The sequence below is a fragment of the Sinocyclocheilus anshuiensis genome, unplaced genomic scaffold (assembly GCF_001515605.1).
Source record: "Sinocyclocheilus anshuiensis isolate Anshui unplaced genomic scaffold, SAMN03320099.WGS_v1.1 scaffold78, whole genome shotgun sequence".
Taxonomy (NCBI): Eukaryota; Metazoa; Chordata; class Actinopteri; order Cypriniformes; family Cyprinidae; genus Sinocyclocheilus; species Sinocyclocheilus anshuiensis.
In genome coordinates this window covers 4,161,499-4,177,466 of record NW_015544250.1, presented here as the reverse complement: position 1 = coordinate 4,177,466, position 15,968 = coordinate 4,161,499, and the positions used below count along the sequence as shown (strand labels likewise).

Below are 15,968 nucleotides of genomic sequence, written 5' to 3'. Positions count from 1 at the left end.
ATATCTAAAGATTAGAATGTAACAGAGACTTGATGGTGGGTTTCTTTTGATTCCGGCCTCTAAGCAATATCCAAGAACACCTTAGAAACCACACTGCAACACCATAGCAACCATCCAGACAACTTAGCAACTATATAGCATATATAGGTTAAATTTATTTTATTTCAGTTTTTGTTTAAGTTCAGTTTTAGTGTTTATTTATTGATTAGTAAGTTTAGTGCTTCAACTTAAACTAAATAAAAATTACAAATGTTGCCTTGGCATATAACTAAAATAAAGTTTTAAACTAATACTTTATTTCAGCTTTACTTCAATTTACAAAATAGTTTTTAATACTTTAGTTAACAACAATATCCTTTATAAGTTCATAACCATTATGCGTCCTGAGTGGCCCCAGTGTTTCTAATATGATTCCTGCCCACCTCTATTGTGAGTTCGCTCTGTATTGTACGGAATGAAGCCTTTCCCTCAAGCTCACCAAGGTCACACCATCACGACGGCCTCCGCTGTTACCATCGCCCACAGATGGAAAACACAGCCTGCTTCCTCCCCACACAACAGAGGAGGACGGGTCTGTGCTGCTGCTGCTTCAAAACCCTATGCATGTGGGTGACTAACACTTGTATACAAAGGAAGCACAACCACATCCCCGACAAGACTCTGTAGTTGAGGTATTGTTACAAGCTTGCAAATCTCAGTAGGGTGAGGCTCTGTTGTTTTGTTGAGCAGCTATTCATATTCATACAAACAGGGATGAACAATAAGGTTGTTTTTCAGTAGTTCAGGTGGTGCACAGTAGTAATCACACTAAAATAAATCTAAAAAAGTTGTTTAAATTTTTGTTTTATACATTTTTTGTCATGTTCTATTTTTTACAATTTATTTAACTAAACTTTATTATAATTAGAATAATTATAATAGGTTTACAATTTGTAACAATAGCTTACAATTACAAAATACTTTTAAAAAAAAAAAGTACATTTATTTAAATATTTTATAAATAGAATCTTATAATTTACAAATGCAAATCATTCTCACAATTTTGGAAAAAGCATCATTTATCCTAGCCAACTACAGCTCTAAACTAGACATTTATAATCACATATCTACAGTATATTGTACAGTAAGTGCTACCATGCTGCCTTTCTACATTTTTTTTGGTGACTGTTTGTATAGCAATCTGACCTACTCTCAAACAATGCCTCCCTCTCCCTCCGGACAAACCCTTAGTCATGTGGAGACGTCACATAAGCAGTGTTCTATGACCTGGTAGTTTGGTTGGAGCTCGCCTGGGATCCTTAGACACACCTGAGAGAATCAGAAAAGCAAGTATACATGTAAATATAGCTAGCGAAGTTTTTTAAGCCAAAAAAAGGGATGTAAGATGAATAATAGACACCTTCAAAATGAATACTCATTTGACACTTTCAAGTTTCAAGAGTGGAACATGTCCAAAATTACAGCAATGAACATATACACTACCGTTCAAAGGTTTGGGATCAGTACAATCTTTTTTAAAGAAATTAATTCTTTCATTTAGCAAGGAGGCAGCAAATTGATCAAAGGTGACAAGTAAACACTTTGTTGCAAAATATTTCTTTTTCAAATAAATGCTGTTCTTTTTAACTTTAGAAAAATGTAAAAAAAAATTAAGCAGCACAACTGTTTTCAACATTGATAATAATAAGAAACTAGCACCAAATTAGCATATTAGAATGATTTCTGAAGGATCATGTTATACACAAGACTGGAGTAATGGCTGCTGGAAATTCAGCTTTGCCATCACAGAAATAAATTACATTTTAAGTGATATTAAAATAGAAAACGGTTATTTTAAATTACAATACTATTTCACAATATTACAGGGTTTTTTATTACAGTGTATTTTTGATCAAATAAATGCAGCCTTGGTGAGCATAAGAGACTTCTTTCAAAAACATTTTGCAAATCTTACCGACCCCAAACCTTTGAATGGTAGTGTATCCACTAAAATGACCTATGACATTTTCAAGGCATTTACAAATATCATTAATATGTAAATTGAATGGTAAGGTTGATATCTGGGTAAAATGGAGAATGACTGAAGAGTAGCCATACTTCTTGTTGTCACAGGTATCCTATGATACATCTAATCCCAAGTGTTCGAGAGAGTTGTCAAAGTCAGTGATCCACAGTGAAGTAATTATTCCCCAGGAGACTTTAGAATGCTGGGAATAGGCTGCCAGCTACTGTTCCCATCTCTACCCTCATCTCCAGGGACAGAATCATGAAGCAGAGATGACAGGGGAGCGATTTACATGCTCAGGGTCTGCAGACACAGTGTCTGGGGACACACTGTGTAAAGTGAGCTAGATGGAGAGTTCTGCAGCGTTTAAGTGTCTCAGAGAATACGGGCTAGGTGTAGCTTGACCACATTTACTAGGACTGTGCTGCTTAGTTGGCTAAACTACTTAGATACTAATTACCAAATGAGTTACATTAACAGGCATTAATTAAGAGTAGCTGTAACTCTGAAATTGCCCCTGGATAATTTGGACTGGAGAAATAGCACATGTTCTGTTCAGAACTGTCCTTGTGTAGCATTTAATGAAGTGGCCATGTGAGAACAGCACTGCAGATTTGGCCTCTCTTTGGACTGAAAAGATGGGTCAGCCTATCCCTCACGAGTCAGAAGCCAATTACATCACCGTGACTGACCGACCAGGCCAAGGGGCACACGCCACTGCCCTCAGCAACAACCACAACAAATAAAGTGTGAGAAATTAAGGCAATTCAAGTTCAAGACCTCATCCTGGGACAAACTGTTCTGCGGAGGAACAGAACAAACAAATAAAGGTTGAGACTTTCCATAAAATCACAAGACTAAAGAATGAGACAGTTAGGGTGGAGCAGAAGCATGTGTCCTAATCCACATATTATTCATTCCAAATACTCTGCAATATTGCAATTGTTTTAATAGGATATTGAAATATTGTAGTTTTCAACATTGATAAGAAATGTTTCTTGAGCATTAAATCAGCATATTAAAATGATTTCTGAAGGATCATATGACACTGAAGACTAGAGTAATGATGCTGGAAATTCAGCTTTGCCATCACAGGAAGAAATTACATTTTAAGTGATTTTAAATCAGAACATTTTTATTATTTTAATTTGTAATTTATTTCACAATATTATTGTTTTTAATGTATTTTTGATCAAATAAATGCAGCCTTTATGATACTTCTTTCAAAAACATTTTAAAAATCGTATCAACCCCAAAGTTTTGACCGGTAGTGCATGTAGTTTTGATTTGGACCAATAGGCAATCAACAAGCAATAGGCTAAAAAATCACACAAAACACCTTAGCAACCACATAGCAATGGGCCGACAACCACTCACAACACCCTAGCATCATGACAGCAAGTTTTGTGCCCAGCACCACTCTCATTTTCTTCAGTAAATGCACAAATACATTTACATTTAGTCATTTAGCAGACGCTTTTATCCAAAGCGACTTACAAATGAGGACAATAAAAGCAGTCCATGAGCAGTCAATAGAAAGTGCTAGAGTTAGAGGGTCAAATAAAGGTGGAACAGATGTGTTTTAGTCGTTTCTTGAAGATGGGTAAGGATAAAATACGACAAATAGTTATCAGTTTTACTTTGGTTGCTGTGCTGTTATGGCCTCATGCAACAGCTTGAGGCGTTTGGCTTTGAACTTGCAGCTTTTGATGTTCTGAAGCATAAATGTAAAAATTAGGTGTATTTTGTTGTGTGTGTGTGTGTGTGTGTGTTGTGTTTTTTTGTGTGTGTGTGTGTGTGTGTGTGTGTGTGTGTGTGTGTGTGATCTCTACTAAAACCACTTCAATCACTTGCATAGTGTCATCAGGGGGAAAAAAAAAAAACAGCATTTTGTTTCTAAATATATTTTTAACTAGCAAGCCTCCTTTCGTTAGTGCAAACCAGCACTAAAACCTGATGCCAGTCTAAGCTGCCCTTTTCAGCAGGAAAATCTTATCTCTTTGGTTTTGAGACTTTAGTCTTTGCAACTTCAGGGATCTTATCTATTCACGAACAGCTTGTAACACTCCAAAGAGAAAGGAAAACTTGAAATCGCATCATATGACCCCTTTAAATATCTAGCTTTTAATGCAATACTTGCTCTCCCAACTTGTCTATATCATCCTATGTTTGCCTCCACTTCAACAGATGTTTGCTTTTTTAACAGTGTGTCAATGCGCCGAACCAGTTTTATCACCATGTGATCATTGAGTTGGTCTTGGCAGGCATGCAGAAAAAAACGAAGGCTGCGTAGCAACAACGGTGGCATGCTTCAGTAGTTCAATAAACTGTAGCATCAATCAATAAGGTCGAGTTCTGACACTCCAGTTTTCTCAGTCTGTTTGGGAGCGGGAAACAGAGCGAAGAGTGGGAAAGGAGGAGACGTGGAATGAAAACAGAAGTCCTGGAAGGGAGGGATGGATGAAAACAAAGCAAGTTGATAGAAGGAAAACAGACGAGCAGAGAAACGGCTTCCATATGGGGGAGGAATGTGAACGGTAGCGATCTTCAGTTTGGTAAATTCAACTCAGCGGAGGAGGTGTTGGAAAAAATGTGGCAGGTTCTCACCCTCCACTCGCCTGTTCAAAAACTCACTGTTTCTATAAGGCTGATAATTTTGTAAAGGTAATTTTGTGTATGAATGTAAACACAAGAGTAAACATTTCCAGTCTTCCTTTGGAAATGAGCAAACTTTCATCCAATTTAAACACAACATGAAACAGCAATTGCAATGCATTTAAATAGCATAATGTATCATATTCAGAGGGAAATAATTAGGGTGGGATATATCCATCAGGATTTGATAGGACCGTTTAGCTGACTGGGTTGATATTACTGGTCACTTCCCAGAACATTTTCATTCACCGCTCCTTGCTGATGGAATGATCTTCCCACCCTCATCCAGAATGCTGAATCCCTGACAATGTTCAACAGACAGCTATCAATTCATCTCTTCTGCGAGCACTTAACTGCATCCTACTTTAAAAAAATTAATTACAAATTCTGTGCTTCTAGCTTATACTATTCTAAATGATGTCTGAAACTTTGCATTATGAGTTTATTGTGTTTATTTGCCTCTTTATGCTGATTCGCTTGTTGTATTCCTCATTTTGAAGTCACTTTGGATAAAAGCGTCTGCTAAATGAATAAATGTCAAAAGTAAACGTTGTTAAAATAACTATAAAGTTATTCGGAGTCATTAAGAACCTAAATGGTGCCAATTTTAATTTCGCATTGTCTATAAATAGTTTTCAAAACACAGTCAAAACATTTTTCAAACATTTTAAAACTTTAAGAACAAAAATGTTGTCAATTTTAATGTCCTGTCATATTTAAGCAGCATTCAAAGACATTTCAAATATTAGAATAAGACCAGCTTAGAAAATATTTACAAAATAATGACAATAAAAATGTTCATTACCTTTTGTTCTGTTTCTCTCCATCAGTTTTTATCCGATCGGATCCTGAAGGCTGCGCGGGTGGTGTACAGCACTCTGATGGAGCGTAACCCAGGCCTGATAAGAGACAGAAAACACCATCTTAAGACCTACAGGTGAATATTTCGCTCTGTCTGTCATGTGCTTGTGCAAAGCGTGTTATATTTCTGACTTTGATGGAAATGCATCTAATCATTCCCAGGAAGTCACTTAGAATCCTTTGGAGAAACAAATAAATCAACGTACGTGATTCAACCATAGAGACATGCAGATAAATGTGTAACGCTTTAAATTCAGTCTGCTTTTTGACAGCAAAATGGTTCTCTGGTTTGTCCCACAGACAGTGCTGCAGTGGGAAGGAACTTGTGGACTGGCTAATGAAACTCAATGATTGCTTCCAGTCCCGGAGTCAGGCAGTCGGAATGTGGCAAGTTTTGGTGGATGAGGGCATTCTGAGTCATGGTGAGTATTAACAACATCTTCTTTAGATATCAACACAAGATTATCTTCATTTCTTGCATGCTTTCCCTTTACAAAACGTTCTATGGTACAGTGATGTAGTATCAGACTGTAATACTGTGATACTGAGGAATTACATCATTCGTGTTAAATCATTATTTACTACAATGGTACATGCCTAAAAAAAAGTTTTGCCATGGCCAAAAAAAAACATGGTATTATTTAATTCTTTTTATTAATATTATATATCTGAATATACACTAACGGTCAAAAGTTTGGGATCAGAACGATTTGTAATGTTTTTTACAGGAGTTTCTTATGCTCATCAAGGCTGCATTTATTTGATCAAAAATACAGGAAAAAATTTAATATTGTGAAATATTATTATGATGTAAAATAACGTTTTTTTTGTTTTAATATACATTACATTCTAATTTATTCCTCTGATGCAAAGCTGAATTTTCAGCATCATAACTCCAGTATAAAGTGTCACATGATCCTTCAGAAATCATTCTAATACGCTGATTTATTATCAGTGCTGGAAACTGTTGTGCTGCTTAATATTTTTTTGGAACCTGTGATACTTTTTTTTCAGGATTCTTTGATGAATAAAAAGTTAAAAAGAAGAGCATTTATTTAAAATAGAAATCTTTTCTAACAATATACACTACTGTTCAAAAGTTTGGGGTCAGTACATTTTTATTCTTTCTTTTTTTGAAAGAAATTACAACTTTTATTCAGCAAGGATGTGTTAAAGAAGTGATAGCAAAGATTTATATTGTTAGAAAATATTTTGATTTTGAATAAATGCTGTTCTTTTTAACTTTTTATTCATCAAAGAATCCTGAAAAAGGTATCACAGTTTCCAAAAAAATACTTGGCAGCACAACTGTTGCCAACATTGATGATTCTAATAATAAATCAGCATATTAGAATGATTTCTTAAGGATCATGTGACACATTATACTGGAGTAATGGCTGATGGAAATTCAGCTTTGCATCACAGAAATAAATTATATTTTAAAGGATATTAAAAATAGAAACCATTATTTTATATTGTAATAACATTTTGCAAGATTACTGTTTTTTTCTGTATTTTTGATCAAATAAATGCAGCCTTGATGAGCATAAAAGACTTCTTTAAAAAACATTACAAGTCTTACTGATCCCAAACTTTTGACCAGTAGTGTATTGACTAACTGACAACCAATGTTTCTGTCAAAATGTGCAGTAAAACAGGAGTTAAACTTCCATGACAAAGACACACAGTTTCACCGCTTTATGGAGGCAGAGTTTGACCTTAATCACACAACTAACGAGAAAGACTCCAAAGACGACGAACTCCAAGAGAGTTTATCGCTCCTGGTCCAGATGGGTCCAGATGCTCTTCTGACTATGATACTGCGTAAATGGTAAGACACCAAAAATTGTGCCAAAACAGTCTGAAAAATAACAAGCATAAACACAGTTTATATGTACTAGCACTTGAAGTGAGTAATTTCTATGCTGCTAGAGTCACCAGATGAAGGAGCTTGCGGAATATAAACATCAATTTCATTCAGGGCTGAAAAGTATCATTAAAATTGTTCGGTTTAATTAAAAATTGACTACCCAATATGCATGTAATGTATCGCCATTCGCTCAGAAACACACTAATGCCAGACTCTTTTAAAATCAATATCATATCAAGTCTAACATGACAAGCACTATATTTGTGAGACAGTTATAGTTGTCTGAAGATATTAAGCTGGGACAGAATTTTAACATCAAAAAACCCACACACTTCATGTGCGAATAATCGGTGTCCATGTTTTAGCCCAAGCCAGAGAACTCCAGAGGATCTAGAAGTTATTTACGAAGAACTTCTGCACGTCAAAGCTGTGGCCCACTTGTCTACATCTGTAAGTCAACAGTCGCTGACAGCAGTCATGTTTATTTACGCCACAAATCTTCATTCATCCCTCATTTCTTTCATTCTTTCCCATAGGTTCGGAAGGAGCTGGCAGCAGTGCTGGTTTTTGAAAGCCATGCCAAGGCGGGAACAGTCTGTGAGTGTGAAAGCAATGATGACATTTCATTAGTGGTGGGCGGGAAGAAGGAACGGTGCTAAATATTGAATTTGCGCTTAGCCAGAGTAAAAATGAGCAGCAAACGTCCTGCTTAGACACCAAAGACAGACAGCATGCGAATGAGATGATTAAATGATTTTATTGTGTAATTCCCTTGTTACGTGATGAACTGGATGATTGACATCCTAATATCAGCAAACTGAGAGACAAAGAGAAAAGAAATGAAAGCACTTACAGCACGTCTGGCGTCAATGCAGCAGTCAATCATGCATAGTGAATAGCACGAGTAGGAGGAGACACTGATGATTATCTAATAGGGTAGTTTAGTCACTTTTAAAAATCTGTCAAGTTTCATAAGCTCATATTAGTTTAGTTTATTCAGACTCATATGTGACCCTGGACCACAAAACCAGTCATAAGGGTCATTTTTTTTAAATTGACCAATACATACAAGCTGAATAAATAAGCCTTCCATTGATGTATGGTTTGTTATGATGTTGGCCGAGATACAACTATTTGAAAATCTGGAATCTGAGGGTGCAAAAAAATCAAAATATTGAGAAAATCGCCTTTAAAGTTGTCCAAATGAAGTTCTTAGCAATGCATATTACTAATCAAAAATTAAGTTTTGATATATTTACAGTAGGAAATTTACAAAATATATTTATGGAACATGATCTTTACTTAATGTCCTAATGATTTTTGGCATAAAAGAAAAATCAATCATTTTGACCCATACAATGTATTTTTGGCTATTGCTACAAATATACCCCAGCGACTTAAGACTGATTTTGTGGTCCAGGGTCACATATCTCATGTTTTTTTCAGACATATTAATACTGCATTATGATTTTAAAATTCAGTTTGAATTCTGACATTAAGATTAAATGACTTTTAAATGGATCCAATGGACTTGGACATGCCCTTTTTAATTTATTATAATTAATGTCAAAATGAAACATGAAACCGATTTTTCTTCTATAATGGAATGTATTGCTGAGTGAAACAGGATATTCAAAAATAAAAAAATATTGGATGAGTCTTGATTTTATTTATTGTAAATTAACTGGAATTGATTCTCTATAGAGCAGGTGGTTAGAGGGGAGGTATTTAAATAAATAAAATGTTTTTTTTTATTAAGTTGTGCATGAGCATGATTGTTGTTGTTTACAACAGGGTTTCTACAGGTTTATTGAAGGTAAATTTAAGACGTTTTAAGACCAAGTACAGAAAATTTAAGAAATAAATTAAATGTAACAGTATGTCAATATGGTCTCTAAATGTAAATATCTTGTATTAGCAACACATCAAAGTTTAAAAATACAAAATTTTCTTCATCAGTATTTTTATCCTGTTGTCCAGTGCACGTTTAAAGATTCTTAAATCAAGATACGTTTACTCGAGAAGCTATATTACATTAATTAATTAGTCTTGTTTTTTGAGAAACTGATCAAAATTAAGTGAGATTATGATTAAAACAAGAACAAATATCTGCCATACTACACTGACAGATAAACTGACTTAACGTTGTTCAATTTCTCAGAAAATAAGTATTCATATGTTAAATTTGCACCTCAAATAAATGTATCTTGTTTAAGGATGTTTAGGTATTTGCATCGGGGGAAATACAATTCTGTAATTTTGGAAACTGATGCCCTCTCAAAAAAAGAATGGTAAGATTGTGTATACTATAAGAAAACAATGTAACGTGTTTGTGTTTATTTCAGTATTCAGTCAGGGGGACAAAGGAACTTCCTGGTATATCATCTGGAGAGGCTCTATTAATGTTATCACACACGGCAAGGTAAAACACTTTAACTTCATGTGAGCGACCTTTAGAAGTCATTGAGTTTAAATATAGATATACTTACATTGTTTGAAGGTATAATTCATACTGTACGCTTCCTCTTAAGGAAAGATGATCTTGTGTATGTGCGTCACACAGGGCTTGGTGACCACGCTTCATGAGGGAGATGACTTTGGGCAGCTGGCCTTGGTGAACGACGCCCCTCGTTCTGCCACCATCATCCTGAGAGAAGACAACTGCCACTTCCTGCGGGTGGACAAGCAGGACTTTATACGTATCCTTAAGGTAGGTTGTGTGTGCATAGACTAGGATCTGCATGGATGGGTATCTATGGTGGTCTTTAACCTGAATTTAATTGCAGGATGTCGAGGCCAACACTGTCCGCCTGGAGGAACATGGTCAAGTCGTTCTGGTTCACCTATCCACCTATCAGGGAGGATCATCAAGCAGCAGCAAGTAAATGATTTTGTCAATTTTTATGCTAAATTTAATCAAAGCTCAAGAGTGAAATTTCCGCACCATAACAAACATAACCAAACAGAACAGCAAAAAGTAGTATTTAATTTTTTGATGTTTAAATTAAATAAATAAAAATTATTTTAGCATAAAAAAATATATTCACTCTAAATTGTAATATAGACACATGCATTTTCTGTAAAGCTGCTTTGAAACAATGTGTATTGTGAAAAGCGCTATACAAATAAATTTGAATTGAATTGAATATACAGCTAACATTTAACCCTTACCTTTTTTTAATAGAAGTTTATTGAACCTTTAGACAAAATATTAAAAACAAAAGTTTGCATATGTGTTTTTTGTTGAATATCGTAATTAATACATCAGGCTTTTATGGCTCACATAGCATGATATGATGACAATTAACAAGCTCATACTTAAGAAGGAAAAATCAGAGTTGATGCAGTTGATGATATTCACGTGGCTAAAAAGATGAAATTCTGATTTGGTTCAGTTTGTAATGTATTGTATTGTAAGCTTGTAGTATAAATCAATAAGATTGAACAGTATAGCTGACTACTTGCATAAAATGCATATAAATATCCATTGTCACGCGATATTTTCCAATAATATGTCTTAGTAAGATATTTAAATGCTTACCACAGAAGGCATGTAGTAGATTGTGTACAACAGGTTTTCAAAAAAAGGTCTTGATTATGTTGACATTTTAGAGGCCTTAAAAATGTGCATCTCAAATATAATACAGCAGGCTTTTTAGGGTTAATAAAAGCAATTACTTAGTAATTTGAATTGCATTGACTTCATTTATGAGAATATCTCCTCACAGTGTTAAGCCCATTTTACCACGCATATTGAGTAAATTAAATCAGCCAATTCAAATCCATCTTCATAAATCATTGATATAAAATCACCAAGTGAAACGAGCCCTGAATAATACATATCCAGAATAGGTAAAGCCGTTCAATGTCTGCAGTGAAAGTTTAGGTGATTCATCCTTGGAAATTTACCTACAAAAGTGCTATTGTACAATGAAATGCAAGCTCAATCATTAGTCATCACTGTTACTTGATTTCAAGTGTATTCAACCAGTTATGAATGATGGAAATGGAGGACACTTAATTATGAATATGAATTATCCACCTCTCTCAGGTACACAGTAATGTCAGGAACGCCAGAGAAGATCCTAGAACACATGCTGGAGATGATTAAACTGGAAACCAATGGCACTGATTTTATAGGTATGGCTGAACTTGTGTAACATTTAAATAAATCTTTAAATAGGAAAACTTTAGGAATCTAGTATTTGTTTGTTTAAAACCGATCAGTTACGTACAGTACCACTGCAGAAGAACGGACCAAAACATTCCTGCTCATTTGGTGTTTAAAACCAGCAGTCAGATGATTCAGATTGTTCTGGGATTCTCCACACAGCTCAGCAAAGAAAACAAGTCCTTGTTAATGACGTTTATGAGTCTGTTTTTTACATCTGCAGATCCCAGTGTGACTGACTTCCTCTTAACACATCCAGTCTTCATGCCCTGCAGTCAGCTCTGTGCGGCCCTCCAGCATCAATATCCTGCCACTACAGGAACTACTGATTTTCTACTTCATATTGATATTTCTCTCTGTTTTACTTGTTTTGTTACCAGTCTTTATGCTGAAGAGCTCAAAGCTCTATCTGAAACAGTAAGTGAGTGTTTTTTTTATCCTTAACCTGTGTTTGCACCTACCAAGTGGAGCCATCAGAAGGTACAGACCTGGAGAAGGCAGCATATGCTCTCAACACCAAGCAGAAGGTTGTGAAACTGGTGGCTCACTGGGTGGCCCTGTATGGTCCGCTACTGAGGGACAATCCTGTGGCTTCTGAATTCCTAGAGGTAAAAATTAAATGCTGTAGTACTTCTTCAGTCGTAAAACATTTCAAATGTTTTATTATATGAAAACCCAGTACTTTGATGGCACTTTAGAGGTGAAAGTGGGACACTTTAAGCCTTAAAGACTGAATAAAATAAAATAAAAACTGACTTTTGCAACTGTAAAAAATATTCATTTTGCATAGTCTAATGTTAATAATAAAAATACAAATAAATGTCATATTATTATAACCTAACATGTATAATCCAATCAGATCCCAATTAATACATTTAAGTGCAACCCTACTATATTTTCCTTTGAATACTGTATGTATTTTTCTCCAAAAATGTGTCACATTATAAGTTAATTGCATTGTCAATGCTGTTGTCTTAAAATGTAATGCAAAATTAAGATGATTTAAAATATCACTATTTTTGTAATAGAAATTCAGGGAAGCGGTGATGGCTGACTCGAGACTTTCCAGCATGCTCAGAGAACAGCTGAGGGACAGGAGAAAGACAAAAATGTAAGTAACACACTTGCCAATGTACATTTGTACACATACAAACATTTGCACATAAATATTTGGTCATAATGACCAAAATCTGGTCTCTAAGTAATTGAAAAAGTTACACTACTATTACATTTTAAATAGAGTAACTTGTAATCTGTAACCTATTACATTTCCAAAGTAACCTTCCCAACACTGCTTATACTATGCTTTGTGAACATGTGACTGATGGATATTGTTCAGCTGTACTTCAAAGTCAAGTCAGGTAACCTACAAAGATACTTTGCCAGTGTTTGCACAGTTACTGCACTTCACACTTTGAAGCATTTCCAGAATCAAACTGATGATATAATCAGAAGTCATAAAGTAATAAATACCATAAGTGATCTTTCTTTGACCTGCATTTATAAAGTCCACACCTTTTCTCTTGAGACTGATATACAAGCAATCAACCCTCTTTGCATAATCCTACATTCATAGCTGCTCCCTATTATACTCCTTACAGAACTGAGAATGGATGTCACACTCTGACGAAGGTAAGAGGCCCTTCTTTCTTAGTCTAATGGGAAACTTGCAGTGATAAGAGACCAACCAATAAATCCTACTTACTTTATGACACAGCATGATAAACAGACTGGCCGCTGGAAAAGTAAACATCTCTGAGGTCTTTAGACAAACTAAGAGAACTAAAGAAAAGTAAATCCCGTTCTGAGAGGCATACACGCATTGAAATGTACACTAAAAATAGGTCAGTGTTATCCGTTGTCACATAAAACCCAGTCAAACGTTATATAGTGTGCTGTGTATTTGAGAACAGGTGTCTAACGATTACATATACGCACAGTACATAGTACAGTGCAACAGTTTTCCCTGTACAGTTTTCCCTGTACAGCTTTCCAACAGCGGCTTCCCCACTGATACAATTCAAGAAAAAAAGAATGTCATATTTGACCTTAGTTGTGAATGTGAGTTTGCAGTCTGTATTGAATGTATTACAAATGAAAGCCCGTGTGCCGCGAAATACTGGCTAGAAATTGTTTTCTATTTCAAATGAAGCAGCACATATAAACAAACATTCAACGCCACCAGCGTACTCTGATTCATGAACAAATGACTCTTATGAGCCGATTCATTTTAAGGGATCAACAACACGCAGCGGCAGCTGATCTGTTCTTTTACGAGTTTGCTTTTAGCCTGAATTCTTTAACGAACTGAATTGTTCTGAAAACACGAACTAATGCAAAATTTGCATCAGTCCACAAAAGTTATTGATGTTTTATCGTTAATTAATGAATTCTCCTTCATATAAACTGTGGTGGGTTGCTGCATCTTTCAGCAACCCACCACAGTGGTGTTTTGTTGTTGAATAAATAAGTGGTTTGGAAAGAATCGGTTGAACGAATGATTCACCCATTCACTTGTTTCGTTCCTGAATTAATCTTCCTCGAACTAATCAGTTTAATCATTACGATTTGCCGCCAGCCTGCCACCTACTGGTGTAATGTAAACCTGCCAGTCACTTAAAATCACTTATATGTACAGTGGTGTGAAAAAGTGTTGGCCCCTTCCTGATTTCTTATTTTTTTGCATGTTTTTCACACTTTAATGTTTCAGATCATCAAACAAATTTAAATATTAGTAAAAGATAACACAAGTGAACACAACATGCAGTTTTTAAATGAAGGTTTTTATTATTAAGGGAACAAAATCCAAAACTACATGGCCCTGTGTGAAAAAGTGTTTGCCCCCTAAACCTAATAACTGGTTGGGCCACCCTTGGCAGCAACAACTGCAATCAAGCATTTGCGATAACTTGCAACTCATCTATGCAGAATTGTTGTAATTCAGCCACATTGCAGGGTTTTCGAGCATGAACCACCTTTTTAAGGTCATGCCACAGCATCTGAAGGGGGCCAACACTTTTTCACACCACTGTATATGTATATGTATATGTATAATATACACACAAAAACAGAACAGAACTCTGTAGGAAACACTGTAGTGCAGTAATGCAAAACATACTGGTAGGAACTTTTTCAGATTTTTCTGAGAGGGCATCCTAAAAAAAAAGGTTTTAAAATGGTTTCCTCACATTCTTGGAATAAGAAGTGCACTTTTTTTGCAGACAGAGAAAATTCATCATACCTGAGACCATCGATGCAGTCCATTTATTTCAGACACCCAGTCTGTCTACACATGATGAAAACTGCCTTTTGGAAACCCTGCAAGCTCTAATATCCAATATGGTCATTTGTTTGTTTCAGCTAAACCAAAAGTTTGATTGGTTTTCTGCTTACGAAGAGCCAGTGGGGAAATTACGGTCGATTAAAGCTCAAGATAAAGGTTTGTATTTTTACTTCTGTGAGAGTTTTAATAACAACCTGTGTCACAAAGAAATGAAACCAAGGGCAGATAAAACAAGGATAATATCCCTGTGAAATTGTTCAAATTAATCAAAATAGACACCATGGAATGTACCTAATTAAATTTAAAATAGTCCAATTGTCCGTTTGCAGTATTGTATGAGATCTTTAAACCGGATCATAAGGCTGTCACTGTGATTCTGCCGGTCGATGCTTCAGTGAAAGACATCTTGACTACATTAGTGGATCCTGAGAGAGACTATGTGCTAGTCAAGATGAATTCCTCAGGAGGTAAGCTATGAGATTCAGAGTATTTGGGTTCAGAATTTCCTCTGAAGATCTTCTGACTGTGCCAGAACTGTTACAGCTTTAATATTAGATTATGTCCTACCTGATCAGACGTTTTATGTGATCAAAGTTTCTTCTGCTTGCCTCTTGCAGACAGGGTTCAGCTGAAGTTGGAGACCACGGCGGTCTCTGCCTCTTTAGGAGTGAATGAGAAGCTTTTCCTCTGCTCTGCCAGCCAAGTGAACCAACTGGTGAGAGATGCCAACAGAATTATTGCTGTTTCATAGTAAAAGATCCCTAATGGCAGGGATTCTAGCCCTACAAGTCCGCTATAAATATACATAATTGTGACATTTATTGTTCTGCCAATTTAAATACTTAGCAATACTAGTTATAAAATGTTTTGGGATTTTTATCTTAGAACACTTTAAATAATGAGCTTATCACAGCAGATATTCAATTATATATATTTAATTTAATGATTTATTTTTTATTCAGTTTGATTAAAATATCATGTAATTATTGAATGAGACAATTTCAAATTTCAGTCATATAGTTTCAAATATAAAAGGTTACATTCTGCAGTTAGTTAATTAACAGAATGGTCAAATATTATGGTTCAGATTAAAGAGTCTCCTCGTGTGTGTGTGTGTGTGTGT

General features: G+C 35.4%; 1 protein-coding gene across 2 annotated transcripts in view; it reads left to right on the top strand.

Annotated features, from left to right (window-relative positions):
• LOC107697977 (rap guanine nucleotide exchange factor 3-like) overlaps positions 1–15,968 on the top strand; it is a 36,455-nt gene that overhangs the window by 14,231 nt on the left and 6,256 nt on the right. For both annotated transcript variants that reach the window (XM_016498881.1, XM_016498882.1), the window contains 16 exons: positions 5,491–5,597; positions 5,822–5,943; positions 7,172–7,352; positions 7,757–7,841; positions 7,928–7,988; positions 9,737–9,813; positions 9,955–10,101; positions 10,178–10,272; positions 11,443–11,531; positions 11,786–11,864; positions 12,020–12,170; positions 12,591–12,673; positions 13,164–13,194; positions 14,923–15,001; positions 15,175–15,312; positions 15,463–15,560. In XM_016498881.1, coding sequence (XP_016354367.1) covers positions 5,491–5,597; positions 5,822–5,943; positions 7,172–7,352; positions 7,757–7,841; positions 7,928–7,988; positions 9,737–9,813; positions 9,955–10,101; positions 10,178–10,272; positions 11,443–11,531; positions 11,786–11,864; positions 12,020–12,170; positions 12,591–12,673; positions 13,164–13,194; positions 14,923–15,001; positions 15,175–15,312; positions 15,463–15,560 — 1,623 coding nt within the window. The remainder of the gene's footprint in view (positions 1–5,490; positions 5,598–5,821; positions 5,944–7,171; positions 7,353–7,756; positions 7,842–7,927; positions 7,989–9,736; positions 9,814–9,954; positions 10,102–10,177; positions 10,273–11,442; positions 11,532–11,785; positions 11,865–12,019; positions 12,171–12,590; positions 12,674–13,163; positions 13,195–14,922; positions 15,002–15,174; positions 15,313–15,462; positions 15,561–15,968) is intronic.